General features: G+C 39.6%; 2 protein-coding genes across 2 annotated transcripts; both read left to right on the forward strand.

Moving 5' to 3' along the window:
- The first annotated feature begins 20 nt into the window (after window positions 1–20).
- LOC110159078 (zinc finger protein 391-like) lies at window positions 21–5,659 on the forward strand. Its single transcript, XM_055163992.1, has 3 exons — window positions 21–941; window positions 1,962–2,333; window positions 3,658–5,659. The coding sequence occupies exons 1-3, from the start codon at window positions 651–653 to the stop codon at window positions 4,792–4,794; spliced, it is 1,800 nt and encodes a 599-aa protein (XP_055019967.1). The 5' UTR covers window positions 21–650; the 3' UTR covers window positions 4,795–5,659.
- Window positions 5,660–10,343: 4,684 nt separating this feature from the next.
- On the forward strand, window positions 10,344–18,721 carry LOC110159086 (uncharacterized). The gene is made up of 7 exons (XM_020923646.2): window positions 10,344–10,663; window positions 11,148–11,519; window positions 13,641–14,373; window positions 14,481–14,537; window positions 16,411–16,479; window positions 16,546–16,623; window positions 17,562–18,721. Exons 1-7 carry the CDS (start codon window positions 10,412–10,414, stop codon window positions 17,774–17,776), a joined length of 1,776 nt encoding a protein of 591 aa, XP_020779305.2. The 5' UTR covers window positions 10,344–10,411; the 3' UTR covers window positions 17,777–18,721.
- Window positions 18,722–19,610: the final 889 nt, after the last annotated feature.

Raw genomic sequence — 19,610 nt, forward strand, 5'->3', positions numbered from 1 at the left:
TACAATTTGATGAAATCCATGAGAAATGCCATACTGTTTTGAACGACTGCAAGATGGCTTGGAGGTTTGTCAATGTTGTTTTGAGAATGTAATTTCTGTTCAAGAAATGAGCCAAACCAATGGAGAAAAACTGTAAAATCATTTAACGTGCAAAGTCTCATATGTCCAGGAGGGAGAGACCTACCACAACCTACACGAGCAGATACAGTTAACATCAAATCTGCAGATGCTTTTGGAGGCCCTTTGTTTCCCAAGGTGCCTTCTGGTCCTGCTGTACCACCCGCTTTTATCCCCTAGGTCCCCCAAGGCTTAAAAAAAAACAGAAAAGGTGCTAAGGTAAATGATGGCAAATTAGACTAAACAAATTAGTAAACATAATATTAGCATAGCAATAACATAGCAAAAATGTATTATGAACAAATCTAAATTAGTAAAGTAATTGACAAACAAAAGTAAACTAATTTTAGAATACACAAAATAAGCAAATAGCTCCTACAGCGTCTGATGAGCATTTTAGGAGTTTAACATCTTGACCAGTGGGGGCAGTAATGCACTGACCCTGTCTACTCTGCTGCACACAAAACAGGAAACAGACCGCTGAGCCTCGTGTGCGGTTAGCTCGGAGCTAAAGCTAAAAACAGTTTGTTAAAATGTCCAAAAGCCAAACACTGAGAGCTTTGGTGAATGAGCGGCTGACTGCGGCTGCTGAAGAGATCTTTGCGCTGTTTGAAAGAACGATAGCGGAGTATGAGGAGGAAGTGTGTCGCTCCAAAGAGGAGAACCAGAGGAAACAGGAGCTCCTGGACTCGATACTGAACCCCTCAAAGAGTCCTGGTCCCGGTCTGAACCAGGACCCTCCACACACTCCACGGATTAAAGAGGAGCCACAAGAGCCAGAGGAGCCGAGCGTCAAACAGGAGGAACACACGCTCCTAGTACAGGTGGGATTTATTTATGTCTAGGATGAAGTTGGGTAAAATTTACAATCTAAGGTTGGAGGGGCGCAGCTTCTGTATCACTATTTCATGTCATTTATTTATTTATCAGAACTATGTACAGTTACAATAAACATGAAAACAAATGTTTGTACCACCAAACTGTAATAGGTAGTTTCCACCTGTAGTCCTTGGGGGGTGTTGTGGAAATGATCTGTAAAATAAAACCAAAACATACAGGAAGACATCAAACAAAAAACATGTAAATGGAAACACAAAGGCATCTGTAGCCTTCCTGTGAGACTAAAGGATTAAATAAACAATAGTGTGGCTTTTACACTTCTTACAGTGTATCCTGGACAATGGAAAACTTTACAATAGACTCAGTGTTCACACTCACACATTTAGAATAAAAGGTTTTATTCAAGTCCTTCACACTTCGCATGTAGGGCTCGCTATTATAGTCATTTTTATAATTTGAATAATTACCCTATATTGTCAATGTCATAAAAATGTGTATTCATTATTATATAAAACATATGTTTATGATTAAAATAGGTTCTGCAGTTTCACACATTTCCTGCATTTTAATGTGAGCCAAAATAACCGTGGTGAAGTTGGATACTGGATGTTCGACAGACATTCAGATTTTCAGTTTAATTAGGGGTTTTTCTTTTAGAGTTTTTAGTGCATTTGACCCAGTTACCCCAAACCATGTCAGAATATCACCACTGCCTCAGGGCTCTGGGGCTCAGCAGGCCAACCCAGTACCTTACAATTTATAACAGAAAATGTACAAATAAGAGCTGTGCCTTTTTATATTTGAAGGAAGAGGGAACATTCTCTAATGCAGAGAATATGTGTTTAGGGCCATTTGCTGACTTGATGTCTTCTGGTCACGGCGCTCCTTCATCTGGAGGCTGTGCATTTGTTATCAGAAAACTAAAAGAAAAGAAAATTACACAAACATTTAGCACATTTCTGATTGAAATCAAGAAATATTCTGAGCATTGTTTTCCACCCTAGGTCACAATGGGCGTCCCAGAGTCCAGTGCTGTTTGTGTGAAGACAGAAGAGTCCTCACTGCTTCAACAAAGACAAACTGAGCTCAGAGAGGAAACACAGGGAGAGGACATCAGCACAGAGACACATTTACACTCCTCTGACACTGTTAATGATGAAAACTGGGGAACTCTGTTCATCTGTTCAGCTGCACAGATGGAGACAGACGCTGATGGAGACCACAACAACCAAGTCCAGAAAGGCCAAACTCTGACAGCTTTAGTGAATGAGCGGCTGAGTGTGACTCCTGAAGAGACAGGTCTGGACCAGGACACGCCACAGACTTCACAGATTAAGGAGGAGCCAGAGGATACGAGCGTCGAACAGGAGGAGCAGGTGGGTTATGTTTCCAAATAGACCAAAATGGTAAATTGACATGACAATAACAATTTATTAGAGTTGCAGCCAGGTGTGCGTCAAAATCTAAATGAAAGAGTTGATGTGGCCACAACACACACACATTTCATACGTGAAAAAATATTGGGATTAGGGCCCGACCGATATATCGATAAGGGCACTTGGAAACATATCGGCTGTCGGCCTAAATCTTGCCGATATGGGCCCATAGTCCACGTGGGCATGTTGTACCTCGTTATAAATCTTAGACTCTCTATATTGAGTCGATTTAATTCAAGTTACTGACATATAAATGTCCTAGTATGTGGCATGTTGCAAGACTGAGACGCTGCTTTAAACGCTCTTGAGTCTGATCCAAGATACTGACTATAAAGAAAAGTGAACTTTAGTGTAGTTTAGGCCAGCAAAAAAACTACTGCTTGTTTTTATCAAAGTGCAAGTGTGAATAAGAGAGGACTGTCCCACAGACAGAGGACACACACACAGCTGCTGAATATATTATTTTTATGGACAATCTTCTCAGAATTAAAAGGACACTAATTAGTGAAGACTTGTGATCTGAGAGGTGTCTGTGTGAGCGGTGAGTGTTGCAGTGTGTAGGTTTTGGTGCTACTTTTGTTTTTGATTGTTTTTGATTCTGGAGTCTGCACTCTGCAGCCAGCCTCCTCTCTGTCCAGAGCGACAAGAAGAGGAGGGGGAGAGGAGGAGACAAGGGGGGAGTCTTGTCTTTCCTCTCACTCCTCAGATCAGAATGACCAGAAAAGTTCCATGGCCCAAATCAGACTCTGCGGGTGTGCGCTGTGGCTCCACTCTTTTAGTCATATCGTAAAAAACATCACATTTTTGGTCCATTTTCCATGATGTCATTGCTCCATTGATCTTGCCTTCCCAGAGTCACCAGAAGCATAAAGCGCAGCTTAAACTTCAGGCCTGAATTAGTTTTGGTCAGACTCAGGCTGAATTTCCACCATGAAACGACTTGAGGCTTAAGATAAGTTGGAGTTAGATTCAGTTCAGGATTTCAGGACAAGCCTGGATTTGTTAAATCACTTTGATGGAAAACCCCCCATGATGCATCTTCCAAACATTTCCTTCTTTTGTCCTTTAACATGACAATGGTGAAATGTGCTTCATGTTTATCCCTTCATCTTGAGACTGATAAATGTGTAATAATATTTCTAACAAACCTCAATCTAGAAAATTACAGAAACATTTAGCACATTTCTGATTGAAATTAAAAAAAATATATATATATATCTCCTGAAATATGAATATTAATTTGTGTCAATCTTCCCCACCCCAGGTCTCAGTGGGCGTCCCAGAGTCCAGTGCTGTTTGTGTGAAGACAGAAGAGTCCTCATTGCTTCAACAAAGACAAACTGAGCTCAGAGAGGAAACACAGGGAGAGGACATCAGTGCAGAGACACATTTACACTCAGAGACTGAGGGAGACACTGAGCACTCCTCTGACACTGATGATGAAGACTGGAGAGCTCCATTCAGCTGTCCAGCTGCACAGGTGGAGACAGACGCTGATGGAGACCACGACGACCAAGTCCAGATCAGAACCCGAAGCTCCGCTGCACAAAGCTCAGGTCTATCCCCCAAATACAAGTCTGCACCAGAGACCAGTGCCACTGTGAACAATGGCGACATGTCAGGAACAGCAGAAGGAGCTAAGGGCAAGAAACACCAGTGCTCTGTGTGTCAAAAGAGGTTTAGGACTAAGCAGCATTTACAAAGACATAATATAATTCACACAGGAGAGAAACCATTCAGTTGTTCAACCTGTGAGAAAACATTCAACCGAAAGGCCAATCTAGATAAACATGAAAATATACATGCAAAGAAACCATTCAGCTGTTCAACATGCAAGCGTGTATTTACATCAAAAAGTTTTCTAGCTCTACATGTAAAGAGACACCTGGGTGAAAAACCATACAGCTGTTTAACTTGTGCAAAGACATTTTTTAAAAAGTGTGATCTAAATAAACATGTGAGAATACACACAGGTGAACGACCTTACAGCTGTTCAACGTGTGAGAAGAGATTTTCTCAAAAGTGTGATCTAAATAAACATGTGAGAATACACACAGGTGAACGACCATACAGATGTTCAGTGTGTAAAAAGACATTTTCTGAGCAGAGTGGTCTTGTTAGACACATGAGAACCCACACAGCTGAAAGACCTTACAGGTGTTCAACATGTGAGAAGACATTTTCTGAGCAGAGTAGTCTTGTTAGACACAAGAGAACCCACACAGCTGAAAGACCTTACAGGTGTTCAACATGTGAGAAGACGTTTTCCCGCAAAGATATTTTGGATGGACATGAGAGAACACACACAGGGGAACGACCTTACAGCTGTTCAACGTGTGAAAGGACATTTTCTGATCAGAGTAATTTAATTAGACATGAGAGAACACACACAGGTGAATGACATCACAGTTGTTGATTATGTGAGAAGACATTTTCTGAGCAGAATTGTCTTGTTAAACATGTGAAGACGCAGGTGTGAACGACCTTACATTGTGTTCCATTTGTAATAAAGGCTTTATACAGAGACATCATTTGAATATTCACATGAGAACTCACAGAACAGAGTGTGACTGAAGGATTATTGATTGTGTTCATGAGATGTTTTAAAGAGCCTAAATTCTGTTTTACAATAAAAATCAAACCTTAAACCAAGCTGCATTAAAATAGTTTAATGCGCAAAGTCGTACTACCTACTACAACCTACACGAGCACATACAGTTAACATCAAATCTAATCTTAGGCCGTTTTAGCTTTATGGCGACTGAGGGAAATTCAAGTTTTGCTACAGCAACATTTACACTGCAGATGCTTTTGGAGGCCCCTTGTCATCAAAATGATCCCCACTGAGTTCTTATCTGTGTTCTTATGGTGACTGCTGTGAATAAACGAGAAATGCAGGGGTGTAAGTTTAAGGAGGAGCAAGTATGGTGAGTGTAGTGACTATTTGTCAACAAAAACTAACAAACAAAGGCGGTGAGCAAAATTAGAACTAAACACAACTCAAATAATCAGCTTTGGGCACCTTGGGGATGTGGTTTACTCCGGCTTTTAAACACAGAGGTGAAATGGCCAAGTATGTTTTTTATCCTTTGTTTACTGTTCTGATGTTGTTGTTCTGTTTTGTATTTGGCCTTTGCCCTTTATGTGTCATTTGCACCAATGCTGAGGCTCTGATACCCATAATTGTACGAGCCCCTGACCTGTGTGAAATGTATGTGTGTGTTTTTTATGCTGTGTTCTGTGACTGCAAATAGAATTGTGATGGATAATTGGGGATACATAAAGTTTTCTAATCAAATCTAATCTAAAGTAAAGCAAACTCAATGTCCAGATCCAGAGATGCATTTTAAAAGATTTATTACAGTTTTTAACAGGCAAACAACAAGCATACATAAGCAATCCTACTTACTATTTCTCCTGCTGGCTGGTAAAAACAACAGGCCCACCCAGGTGCACTCTGGTCCTGCTGTACTACACACTTTTATTGGATGTTTATTTTTATTTTAATTTTTTTTTAAATAAACTTCAACCTATTATTATCAATAAAAGGTTGAGGTCTATTTAAAAAAAATGTAAGACTTGCCACGGGTTGTAAACATTAGACAACAGCCTCACACTCATCAAAAACACCCTGAACAACATCACTGAAAGAAGCATGTAATCAGGCAGCACCAGGGGTGTAGTGTGCGTGGTCTGCAGGGGTTCGCCGTCCACCCACTTCTCCTGATGTGAGATATAAAAAAATAACAAATATAAATAGCTACAACTTAAATGTGAAACCGGAGCAATGGTGAAAACAAACTGCAGATTCACAATATCTGCAGGACTGTTCTATAGTGACCTGCCACATGAGGGATCAGGACTAAACCAGGACTAAAGGTTAGTCCTGGTTTAGTAATAATTTTGATCCAAAAGAAGAAAGGATGTGCGCACACCAGCCAAGTGCAGGTGCAGGACCAACAAAATCAGATAAACAGGAATAATTAAAATCCGCACACTGTTTTAAAGCTCCCAACGTGAAATTTATTGGCACGTTTCGGACTACAAGTCCTTCATCCCACTCCTCTCCAGGCATTCATATACACACACACACACACACATATATATATATATATATATATATATATATATATATATATATATATATATATATATATATATATATATATATATATATATATATATATATATATATACATACAGTCCAAGCTAACAGCCAAACGACTAGTAGCTCAGTGTTCCAACATCCACAAACGGCAACTGCTATCACAACTAGAGATTGATGAGGTACAACACAAATGCCACGGCAAGGGGGAACCAGTGTGCCAGGTCAGAGGGGAGTTGACACCAACTCCCCAACCAGAGATTGGGTACGAAGCCCCAATAAGTATCATGCTGAGCGAGGCAGCGACTGACCTGAAAGATAAGATCATGGCCCGAATGAACACAAGGCAGCCCCGATGCCAATTACAGAGGCTAAGTGAAGTACCATCTGAAAGTCTCCTAGACGATGTGAATGCAGCACTGAGAGCGATCCCTACCACAACAATCACTGAAACCAATGAGCTGATATACACTTCAGCAGCAGTGATCCTAGATGTGTTGGGCTATAAGAGCAACCATGGGAGCCATGCGATACAATACCCACCATGGCAAAGACGGTTAGAGGCTAAAATCAAGGAGGTGCGGAGAGAAGTGAGCCAACTGTCAGAGGCCCAGAAAAGTGCAATGAAAAAACAAGTGCCCAAGAGGTACAACCAGTTGCCCATACCTGAAGCACTCGAAACTGCCAAACAAAGGCTCCAAGCCTTGGCCAGCCGCCTAAAGAGGTACACACGAGATAACGAGGCCAGACGAATAAACCGGCTGTTCGCAACACAACTGGCGAAAGTGTACGCTCAGTGGCAGAGTAATAACACCAGAGCAGACCCACCAAGGCTGGAGACTGAGAGGTACTGGAAAGGCATATGGGAGAGGGAGGCATCACATAACACCGATGCACAGTGGCTGGTGGATCTGAGAGAAGACCACAGCAACCTCTCTGAATAGAATCCAGTCACCATCACAGTGGCAGACATCCAGGGAAGAGTCTCAGGTATGAAAAACTGGACCGCACCGGGCCCTGACATGATTCATGCGTACTGGCTAAAGAAGCTCACTGCCCTCCACGAGCGCCTGGCAGCACAAATGAACCAGCTGCTAAGGGATGGGACTCACCCTGAATGGTTAACCCAAGGGCGTACGATCCTGATCCTAAAGGATCCCTCAAAGGGTGCAGTCCCATCCAACTATCGGCCAATAACCTGTCTCTCCACAACATGGAAGCTCATGTCAGGCATCATTGCGGCTAAGATAAGTGGGCACATGAATCAATACATGAGCGCAGCACAGAAGGGTATCGGCAAAAACACCAGGGGAGCCAGACACCAACTCCTGGTTGACCGAACAGTCGCCCGCGACTGCAGAACCCGTAAGACCAACCTGTGCTCTGCCTGGATTGATTACAAGAAAGCCTATGACTCAATGCCACACACATGGATCACTGAGTGCTTGAAGCTGTACAATATCAACAGGACTCTAAGGGCGTTCATTGCGAACTCAATGCGGTTGTGGAAAACCACCCTTGAAGCCAAGGGGAAGCCACTTGCACATGTGTCCATCAAATGTGGCATATACCAAGGAGACTCACTGTCCCCACTACTGTTCTGCATAGGCCTGAACCCCCTCAGCCAAATAATCGACCGCACTGGCTATGGATACCGACTCAGAAACAGGGCCACCATCAGTCACCTCCTCTACATGGATGACATCAAGCTGTACGCTAAGAGTGAGCGAGACATCGACTCACTGATCCACACCACAAGGATCTACAGTACAGACATTGGGATGTCATTCGGGCTTGAGAAATGTAGCAGGATGGTGACAAAGAGAGGGAAGGTAGTCCACACAGAGGGGGTGTCACTCCCAGAGGGAACAATAGCAGACATTGAGGACAGTTACAAGTACCTTGGTATCCCACAAGCAAATGGCAACCTTGAAGAGGCAACAAGGAAAGCGGCTACGGCCAAATACCTGCAAAGAGTGAGCCAGCTCAATGGCAAGAACAAGGTGCAGGCAATCAACAGCTACGCCCTGCCAGTGATCAGATACCCTGCAGGGATTGTAAGCTGGCCAAAGGAGGAGATACAGACCACAGATGTTAAGACACGAAAGCTCCTCACCATGCATGGAGGGTTCCATCCCAAATCCAGCACCCTGAGACTGTACGCAGGCCGGAAGGAAGGGGGCCGAGGACTAGTGAGTGTGGGAACCACTGTCCAGGATGAAACATCCAAGCTCCTTGAGTACATCAAGGACAAGGCCCCGGCAGATGAGGAGCTCAGAGAATGTCTCAGACAGTGGGGTCCAGAGGAAGAGGTGCTGGAGGGACCATCATGGCAGGACAAACCCCTACATGGGGTGTACCACCGGAACATAACTGAAGTGGCTGATATCAAGAAATCCTACCAATGGCTTGAGAGGGCTGGTCTGAAGGACAGCACAGAGGCACTGATCCTGCCTGCTCAGGAGCAGGCCCTGGGCACTCGAGCAATAGAGGCCCAGATCTACCACAGAAACATCTGTGCAGAGTACGGGCTGGAGACCCCAGGATCAAGGTGGAAAAATACCTCCAAAGGTTGTGGAGAATGACCGAGCCAAGATCCTGTGGGACTTCCAGATACAGACTGACAGAATGGTGATGGCGAACCAACCAGACATAGTGGTGGTGGATAAGAAACAGAGCAGAGCCGTGGTGGTTGACATCGCAATACCAAGCGATGGTAATATCAGGAAAAAGGAACACGAGAAGCTAGAGAAATACCAGGGGCTCAAGGAAGAGCTGGAGAGAGCCTGGAAAGTAAAGGCATCAGTGGTGCCTGTGGTGATCGGACACTCGGGGCTGTAACCCCCAAACTGGAAGAGTGGCTTCAACAGATACCGGGAAAAACAATGGACATCTCAGTCCAGAAAAGTGCAGTACTGGGAACAGCAAAGATACTGCGCAGAACTCTCAAGCTCCCAGGCCTCTGGTAGAAGACCCGAGCTGAATGAGGGTGAGAGAGACCTACCACCGTGGAAGGTGAGAAACACATATATATATATATATATATATATATATATATATATATATATATATATATATATATATATATATATATATATATATATATATAGACCTGGTTTTGGCCTAGTGTAGTCCTTGTTTAGTTCTGGTTTAGACCTGGTTTAGTCCTGGTTCAGTGTTGGTTTAAGTCCTGGTTTAGTCCTGGTTCAGTCACGAATCGTGTACCCCCACAGGTGACCAGAGTGTCAGTGTCTGCTGCTGGAGGATGAGGAGGAAGTCTAAGCCCTTTTCGTAAATCCATTTTTTGGCGAAAATGCAAACTGATTGAATGAGCGACAAACTGTCTAGTAAACTTTTTTCAGTTCAAACTATTTGACCTGTCTGCAGCTTAACAGACGCTGAAATCTAATGTAACAAGTTTACTCAGCGACCAATGAGCACCGACTGAACCTCTCCCTGTAAGTTACAGTTTATACATGTAATATTCAAATATTATATTAAAATATTAATACAATAATACATTTTAAATTGTAATAATAACTATAATTACTTTTTTTGGGTCTGTGCTAGGTACCCCACGGGTTAAACCAAAAACAGAAAAGGTGTCAAGGTAAATAATAATTAGACTAAACAAATTAGCAAACATAATATTATACAACAAAAATTTATTATACAAATGAACAAAACTAAATTAGTAAACTAACTGACAAACAAAATTAAACTAATTTTAGAATAAACGAAACAAGCAAATAGCTCCTACAGCGTCTGATGAGCATTTTAGGAGTTTAACATCCTGACCAGTGGGGGCAGTAATGCACTACCGTGTCTACTCTGCTGCACACAAAGCAGGAAGCAGACCGCCGAGTCTCGTGTGCGGTTAGCTCGGAGCTAAAGCTAAAAACAGTTTGTTAAAATGTCCAAAAGCCAAACACTGAGAGCTTTGGTGAATGAGCGGCTGACTGCGGCTGCTGAAGAGATCTTTGCACTGTTTGAAAGAACGATAGCGGAGTATGAGGAGGAAGTGTGTCGCTCCAAAGAGGAGAACCAGAGGAAACAGGAGCTCCTGGACTCGATACTGAACCCCTCAAAGAGTCCTGGCCCCGGTCTGAACCAGGACCCTCCACACGCTCCACGGATTAAAGAGGAGCCACAGGACCTTTGTCAGGTCAGGATCAGGATGATCAAACAAAAACATGTAAATGGAAACACAGCGGCATCTGTAGCCTTCCTGTGAGACTAAAGGATTACATAAACAATAGTGTGGCTTTTACACTTCTTACAGTGTATCCTGGACAACGGAAAACTTTACAATAGACTCAGTGTTCACACTCACACATTTAGAATAAAAGGCTTTATCCAAGTCCTTCACACATGTAGACCTAGCTATTATAGTCATTATTATAATTTAAATCAAATTTAATTGACCTACATTGTCATTGTTATAAAAATGTGTATTAATTATTAAATAAAACATATGTTTATGGCTGAAATAGGTTCTGTGGTATCACACATTTCCTGCATTTTAGTGTGAGCCAAAATAACTGTGGTGAAGTTGGTTACTGGATGTTGAAATCAAGAAATATTCTGATTATTGTTTTTAAGTGGGTCAAAATATGAATATTATTTTGTGTCAATCTCCCCCACCCCAGGTCACAATGGGTGTCTTAGAGTCCAGTGCCGTTTGTGTGAAGACAGAAGAGTCCTCACTGCTTCAACAAAGACAAACTGAGCTCAGAGAAGAAACACAACGAGAGGACATCAGCGCAGAGACACATTTATACTCCTCTGACACTGATGATGATGAAAACTGGGGAGCTCTATTCATCTGTTCAGCTGCACAGATGGAGACAGAAGCTGATGGAGACCACGACAGCCAAGTCCAGAAAGACCAAACGCTGACAGCTTTCGTGAATGAATGGCTGAGTGTGACTGCTGAAGAGACAGGTCTGAACCAGGACATTCCACAGATTTCACAGATTGAAGATGTGCCAGAGGAACTGAGCGTCAAACAGGAGGAGCAGGTGGGTTCCATGGCCAAATAGACCAAAATGGTACATTTACATGACAACAACAATTAGTTAGGTTCTGGCGCTCACATGACTACAGCTGTAAGTGAAAGAGTTTATGTGGACAAAAAGCACATTTCATACAATGAAAAAATATTGGGATTATAAAATCCTCCTGCAGCAGTCTGCACACATGATCCTCCACTCCTCTATTTCACCATAAGGACATCGCCAGTTAAGTTCCAAATGAAATCTACTTAAACATGAACCAATTAGAGGGTTAAATTATGTACCAGAAATACAAACAAAAATGTATTTATTGCAGCTCATGTTTTTTAACAGTGTTGTAGAATTTTCGACTATGTTTTGGAGATAATTTTGCTTCATAATTTGGTTTTAGTATTTTCATTTATCATCTAGATTTACTTCAGCAATATATCACATTAAAAAAAAATGGTTATGAAGACTCTGGGGGAGACGCTGCAGCAGAGGATTTGTGTGTGGGTGGGTGTGTGCTTATTCTTTTTAAAAATGAGAGCGTTCAAAAAACACACTATGAGGACCTTTGTTAAAATGGGGACATACTCCCCCATACTGCAGTGTGAGACTGGATTCCAACACCTGTATGTTCTAAACATCTAATAACTAATATAGTACTTTTCTGGACACTCAAAGACACCTGTTTGCGTTGCTTCTTGTTTTAAAGATACTAATATAAAAAATAAAAAAATCATAATGAAAGGTTAAGTTAAGTAGGATAGGTAATAAGTTACTAGTATAAGGATTTAGATTTAGACTTAGACTTAGACTTAGACGTTATTGATCCACAAGGGAAATTATTTGGACACAGTAGTTCACCCATCACAATATAATATAATAACGAAGAGAAAAAATAATTTATTATTACAATTTATAAGTAGCAAAAATGAGCTAGAGACTTGTCAAAAAAGACATAATTATATAAATGTAAATGTACATGTCAAAATAAAATAGAAACATAAGTAATAAAATATTAAAGCTATATTCTCTCTCTCTCTCTCTGAATTATATATATATATATATATATATATATATTAATATATATAGCTATTTAGCTCAGCTACATACAAGAGGTCATAGGAAGACACGATATAGGTTTATTTGTTACATAGGGGTGAGTTGCTGTACAGTTGTAGGGAGTATTATATGTCCCGCTATAGTCCGGTGCAGTCGGTGAGCAGGAGTGTCCATGATGGAGAGCAGTTTGTCCTCCTGTTCCTCAGTGTGACAAATGTCTCCAGCTCACGGCCGATCACATGACCAGTTTTACGGATCAGTTCATCGATCCACCTAGTGTCCCTTTTCCTGGTGCTGCTCCCCCAGCAGACCAAAGCCAGATACAGGCCACCACAGACTGGTAGACGATCTCCAGTAACTTGCTGCACACGTTGAAAGACCTGAGCTTTCTCAGGAAGTTGAGTCTACTCATGTTCTTGTGCACAGCATTACTGTTGTCCCTAAAGTCCAGTCTGTCATTCACCTGGACTCCAAGGTGTAGCAGTCACTATTTCCACATTTATCAAAATCTATATAAATGAGCTGACCGGACACGTCTCACATCGAGATGTGACTCTGAGGAAGACTGGTAGTGAGCAGTCGAAACTGTCAGGTATGAAAACAAACTCTTGGTCTGAAAACAAGAACCTAATAACATAGTCTCCTTGAGCTCATAATAATTTTGATGATTTTGGTATTATTTTTTGCCGTTAGTGTTCACCTTCATGTGGAGAGTCTTCTCTGTACTTCTTTCTTTATTGTCCTCTCATTATTAGTTTATTGGGATTGCAGAGGAGTGTTTTTCTCTAATGTCATGTCAAAAGGTTAGATACTGGAATTGTATTTGTATTTTGTGTGTAATGACAGTGTAGAGCAGCCCGTCTTGGACATCTGAAACAGCATCACGTTTGAATCGGTTTTATGAAGCTACAGAGGAAATTACTGAGATAAAGACAGTGAATTCTGAACCTGCTTAACAATTCTATGAGCAAAGTGTTGATGGAAGCACAAGCCATGATAACCAAATATTGAATAAATGCCTTCATTTACAAATCTATGCTAACAAGTCATCGATAACTCATATTTTTTATTTTCCTGCAGATGTCATACAACACGAATGAAGCTTCTATCACCAGAGACTTTGTTCCAGATACAGATTCCTTCGATGGAATTTCTTATAGTGATGAACTTGAAAACAGTGATAATAAATGGGAAAAACTAAATCAAATTTCAATAACGAATGTGACCTCATGCAGTATGGAGACTTTTACTGAAACCAAGGAGCCTGACTGTAGCTTTCATGATAGTAGAGCACAAAACTCTCTGAATAATTCTTCAGACAACAGCACAGTGACGTCCTCCACAGACATGGCCACACATGTTCCTCCAGTGCCACCAGCAGCTGCAAAGGGAAGCAAGTACAAGAAAAGGCAATACTGTCTTTTTTGTCAAAAGCCTTTTTACAAACTAGCGAGACATCTTGGAGCTGTCCACAGAAATGAGAGGGAGGTGGCATTGGCCTTTAGTTTGAAAAAGGGCTCCAGAAAAAGAAAAGAGATGTTGAGTTCTCTTAGGAATAGAGGGAATTTTTTTCACAATTCAACAGTGGCGTCCTCTGGTGTTGGAGAGCTGGTTGTTTGTAGACGTCCAGGTGAATCAAAACCGCCCAGTGACTTTGTACACTGTAAGGTTTGTCAAGGCCTTTTTGCAAGAAAAACTCTGTGGAGACACATAAAAAACACCCACAATCCATCTATCCAGGGAGAGTCTAAAGGTCGACGAAAACGGATGTATTCATTCATTCGTTTACCAATGCCTGCTTTCAATCCTCAAGGTGAGATTTAGATTTAACTGGCTTGAATTGTTCATCATTTCACCTAAAAATAAACAAAAAGTATAAATAAAATTTACTTTTTCTCTAAATATGTTTTACCCAATCAGATAAAATGGAGGAAGATTCTGGTGAAGGAGTCAGCACAGACCAACATCAGATCGAAGGTATCCTGGTTAATTTATTTGTGCAAATGTTTCATGTTAACAAATACCAACAATAACATTTATCAAGGGTGGAAAGTAACAAATTACATTTACTCAAAGTACTATAATTGAGTAGTTTTTATGAGTAATTTGTAATTTTTTAAGTAGTTTTTGAATTTGGTAATTTTACTTTTACTCGAGTGTGTTTTGCCTGAAATATTTTACTTCATTATTTTGGAACCCAAACTAAAATCAGATTGTTTCTTTTTTTTCTTTTTTTTTTCCTCTATCAATCTGCCGGAAATGAAAAAAAAAAAAAAAACGCAGCATTTTAACTATTGAAGAAGAAGGTGCACTGAATAATTCTCAAGAGGAAAGCGAAGGAAACCCTTGGCCAAACCTCGGACTTTGTGACGCAAAATAGGGAATAACATAATAATACGAGTGTTTAAAATAGTAAGTTTTTAGTGAGCTCGGTTTTCTTTAAATTGTAAAATGTTTGCACTGTATCACCTAAAAATCGATTAAAACAACTTGTGCTGGATTAGATTTAGGCACTTAGATAGAGGCACTTTTTTACTTTTACTCGAGTAGAATTTTAGATGGTTGCTTTTACTTTTACTTGAGTAGGAATTAAGCAAAGTAAAGATGCTTAATTACAATTTTTATGTAGTTTTTCCACCTCTGGTATTTATGGTGCGAATTATTTTCTTATGTAGCTTTCATCATGTAGTCTTTGCTTATGTCATATACAGTGTTATGAAGGTTACTTTTAAAATGTATTCCCCTACAGATTACAGATTACAAACCCCAAAATGTAGTTTGTTACATAATCCATTAAATTTCTTAAAGAGTAATGTAATCTGAATACTTTGGATTACTTGATTTGCTGTAGAAAAGCAAAGACTAGGATATCGTAACATAAGATGTTTTGTCTGCTAAAAGAAAATGAAAAGCCCAGACTTTACTAAACCGTATTAAAAATATTATTGATAGAAGAGGAGAAGGCAGAATGGTTTCATGCTGTTAAATCCAGTTAAATCCTGTTTTAGTCCTGGTTTTAGTCCTGGTTTTAGACCTGGTTATAGTCCTGGTTTAGTCTTGGTTTAGTCCTGGTTTTCGACCTCTTTTAGTCCAGACTGGTTCAGACCTGGTTTAGTTTCCGGCAATGAGTGGAATTACTGAAAAAAGAAAAAAAATATAGCCCAAAATGTGAAAAAAGGAAAATACCGCCGTGTAATCCTTTTATTTCAACAAAGTAACTGTAATCCAATTACCACTCACTGAAACAATAACTGTAACCGAATACAGTTACTCGTAATTTGTACTCTGATTACTTAATTCCAGTACATGTAATCCCCAACACTGGTCATATACACTGCGAGTCAAAGGTTTGTACACACCTTCTCGTTCAATGTTTTTTTCCTTTACCACTTTCTACTTTGTACAGAAGACATCAGATGTAAGACGCAAGATCTATGAAATTATGTTGGAAAGAAAAAAAAGTTTAATAACACTAACATTTTATATTGAAATTTCTCAAAGTAGCCACTTTTTGCTTTCACTGTTGACAGCGTTACAAATTCTCGCTCTTCTTTAAATGAGCGTCTGGAAGAAATCTCTTGAACGTCACCGCTGGGCTTTGTCAGGGTCAAAGAATGCCAAGAGTGCAAACCAGTGATCAAAGCTTGTATTTGGAGTAATTGTGTAAGCATTATTTCTAAGTTATTCTGTAATTCCTAGTTTGTGTTCAGATTTCTGTGTCTATAAAAACAGCAGAGGTAATAATGAAATGTCATTAATAACTATTAGAAACAAAGTGATCAAATAACAAACCAAAACACTTCATGTATTTTTATTTTTATTTATTTATTTATTTATTTATTTTTTGAAGGCTCTCCTGATGAGACGTGCAAAGGAGAACCGTCTGAGTCAACAACCCAAGAGGAAATGAAACCAAATGGTAATGTGAATTTATAGTCACAATAATCCAGCAGCTTTTTCAATAATTAAATGTGTGTTTGAATAGATCCCAATTCACAAAGCAGCACAGCACTTCCACAGAACATGTCTAAATCAAGCCCGGGGCACAGCATTCCCAAGCAAGGTAAACAGGCTTTTCAGGAATAATTATTACATAATTGACTAAAATGTGATCATATTTTATTTGTCAGTCACATCCTGTATTCACATTGGTTAAATTATACATTTATATTTGCTTATACCTGAATTGAACGCGTGTATCTCATCCATATAATTAAACATTTTCACATAATTAAACATTTCCACTTAATTAAACATTTCTGAACACAGAAAAATCCATTTGAGCTGAGTTTGGATATTACTAGGGATGTAACAGTAACCGAAATATTGTGATATTGTATCGTCAAAGTTCTCAAATAATATCGTGGACCATCACAATATATCAAATTACAAGTCTCTTTGCTTAAATTAAGAGTTATGCTGCAGCAATAGCTAAAAAAAGACACAGGGAACTACATAGACCATGATCCTTTGCTCCATTTCAGTGCAGACTATAAGAAGAAATAACAGTTCTAACACTTTTAAGTCTTAGTTCTTTGGATTAAGTCTTGTCAAGGCATTTTAAGAGGAAAAAGAAGCATATTCACAGTTTTGTTAGTCTCCACAAAATATTGCAATAAATATCGTACCGTGAGGTTCATACCGTGATGATATCGTATCATCAGACTTGGATATCGTTACACCCCTAGATATTACATTTGTATTTATTTCTGAAAGTTTTGAAGAAAACATTCACTTTAGTAGCCTGTAGTAGCCTTGAGTCAGAAGAGTGTGTATACCTTAAGAAAGTGTGTATACATTAAGAAAAACAAACCTTGTGTCTTTTAAACAAAACACACAAAATTGATTTAGAAAGACCACCTTATGAATTTCATTAAAGGGTGTATTCATGTTGGTTAAATAAAGCACGTACTTCTGCTTGTTTTTATATATGAAACATTTCTGAATAAAATAATCCTCATAAATATGGAAGTTTGAATAAAGTGTTTTTACTTCTTAAAGTTGCGAGGAGAAGGAAGGCTTGGACGCTTGACGAAGTAAAAGCGGTGGAGCGACATATGATGGACTTCATCACACGCCGTAAAGTACCTGGTAAAAGAAGCTGTACCTCCTGCCTCCAGTCAGAACCCCACGCACTCAAGGACAGAGACTGGATTAACATAAAAAGCTTTGTCCACAATCGGATCACTGCATCCAAGAAGAAACTAAAACTATAAAACAAAATAGTACTAAACAGAATTAGCAACCAGAAGCAAATGTTCTCACCGTTTCATTAGATGGAATGGAAGTCATCGAGGGGTTTCTCTAAGATGTATAACCATGACTAATCTGTATGGTACATCTCAAATATTTCTGTCTGCCTGCATTTGTAAATAAATGTCCTGAAGAGGAGAAATTACTTCAACAGCACGGAATATTTCCTGAAAAGCCACCCATAGATTTTTACATTAATAGTGAATTTCATGGGTGCTGTGATGGTAGATTCTAATTATACAGCTCTACTCTTAAAAGTGACTAAGTGTAAGAGCAAGTACAGCCTATATTAGGCAGGGCTCAGGCTTTTTCTACTAGTTAAGTTTACATCAACATTTTATTATTCTCATATCATAATTACTTAACTCCTACAAACGTATGTGAATTTCAGGTATGGAATACAAAACACTAATCACAAATGTCATAATATAATTTTATATGAGTATAAAATGATGTTGAATCTTCCACATACTGTTCTTTATTTGTGTTTGACGTGGGCGATGATGCTACAAGGATAACTGTGCACATGTCTTTGTGTAAATAGAGGCCAAACCAGAAAAATTACCACAATGAAAATATTTCCTCAGCCCACAGGCCAATGCAGCGATTACACAAAAGACATTCACTCTGAGTTAAATTCTACCTGTAAGTAAATGTGTTTATAGAGCCACTGGGATCTGCAAGTTGTAATATGCATGTGTATATTTTGCCAAGGTATAATGTTAATATTTGAATTATTTTCTTAAGTTTCCCAGTTGCTCATGGATGTTCAGGTTGTTATTGTTTATTTAACAAACAGTAAGTACATGTAGTACTTTTTTGTAATAAAACAAAAATAAGTTTATTATGCCTTTGTTTTAGTGGCCTGGTCAATTTGGTGCCTTAAAGAATATACAGAAAGTGAAATATTTTATTTACCTCATCGCTTCTGACAATGGCTTTAGTTTGTTCTGTAAGTACAAAGGTGAAGTGGAAAATAAATTAATTTTAAAAAATGTTCATGTGATTACACAGACTCACAGTCAATGTTCTGTTGTTAATTTAAAAAAAAACATAAAGACAATAACAATTTCATGTGAAATTTTCTTTGTTAGTGGTCAGTTATGGATCACAGTTTTCATTGAAAAAATACAAATTTTCTAAATAAAATGATAAAGCTGCATGGACCTGGTTTAAACCTGAAAAAGTCCTCTCATGTCTCATGTTAAACTAAAACTGCCAAGAATGTATAGAATATAAATATGGCCTTTGTGTGTGCTCTGAAGGTTCATAGGTTCTTGTACCATATCATTGATCCATATCTAGAAATAACTGTAAATAACATCATTATTCACCAAAGCAAGTTACTGACCAAGTTAATGAGGCAGCATTTGAATAGGAAATATGCAAATGAGTGTGGTCTTCTCTAAACAAAACATTAACAAGTCAATATGCAAACAACATTCACAATATTCACAGCATGAACAATTTACATCATTCCTCTTTCTTTAACTTCTTGGGTTCTTTTTAAAGACAATGCAGTAAAGTGTGTTTACCTTGTTGACATGTTTCGACTGCTAGCTGCGAGTCATCTTCAGAACTGTCACCGGTGTTGGTGGTGACGTGTCGTATATCAGCTGTTGTTACTTCCTGTAGGCGTGGTCAGACCTGATGGACCTGGCAGGTCGCTCAGACTGACCACGCCTCCCGTCGCCCGGTGTTCTCTGGAGGAGGGTGTCCCAGGTGTGTGAAAGGAGGAACGCGCCTTCATCACGGTTAATGCTGTCCATGCCTCGTTTCCTGATTTCAATGGCCTCA

The sequence above is a fragment of the Boleophthalmus pectinirostris genome, unplaced genomic scaffold (genome assembly GCF_026225935.1).
Source record: "Boleophthalmus pectinirostris isolate CB_2022bp ecotype Guang Dong unplaced genomic scaffold, ASM2622593v1 HiC_scaffold_6, whole genome shotgun sequence".
Lineage (NCBI taxonomy): Eukaryota > Metazoa > Chordata > Actinopteri > Gobiiformes > Gobiidae > Boleophthalmus > Boleophthalmus pectinirostris.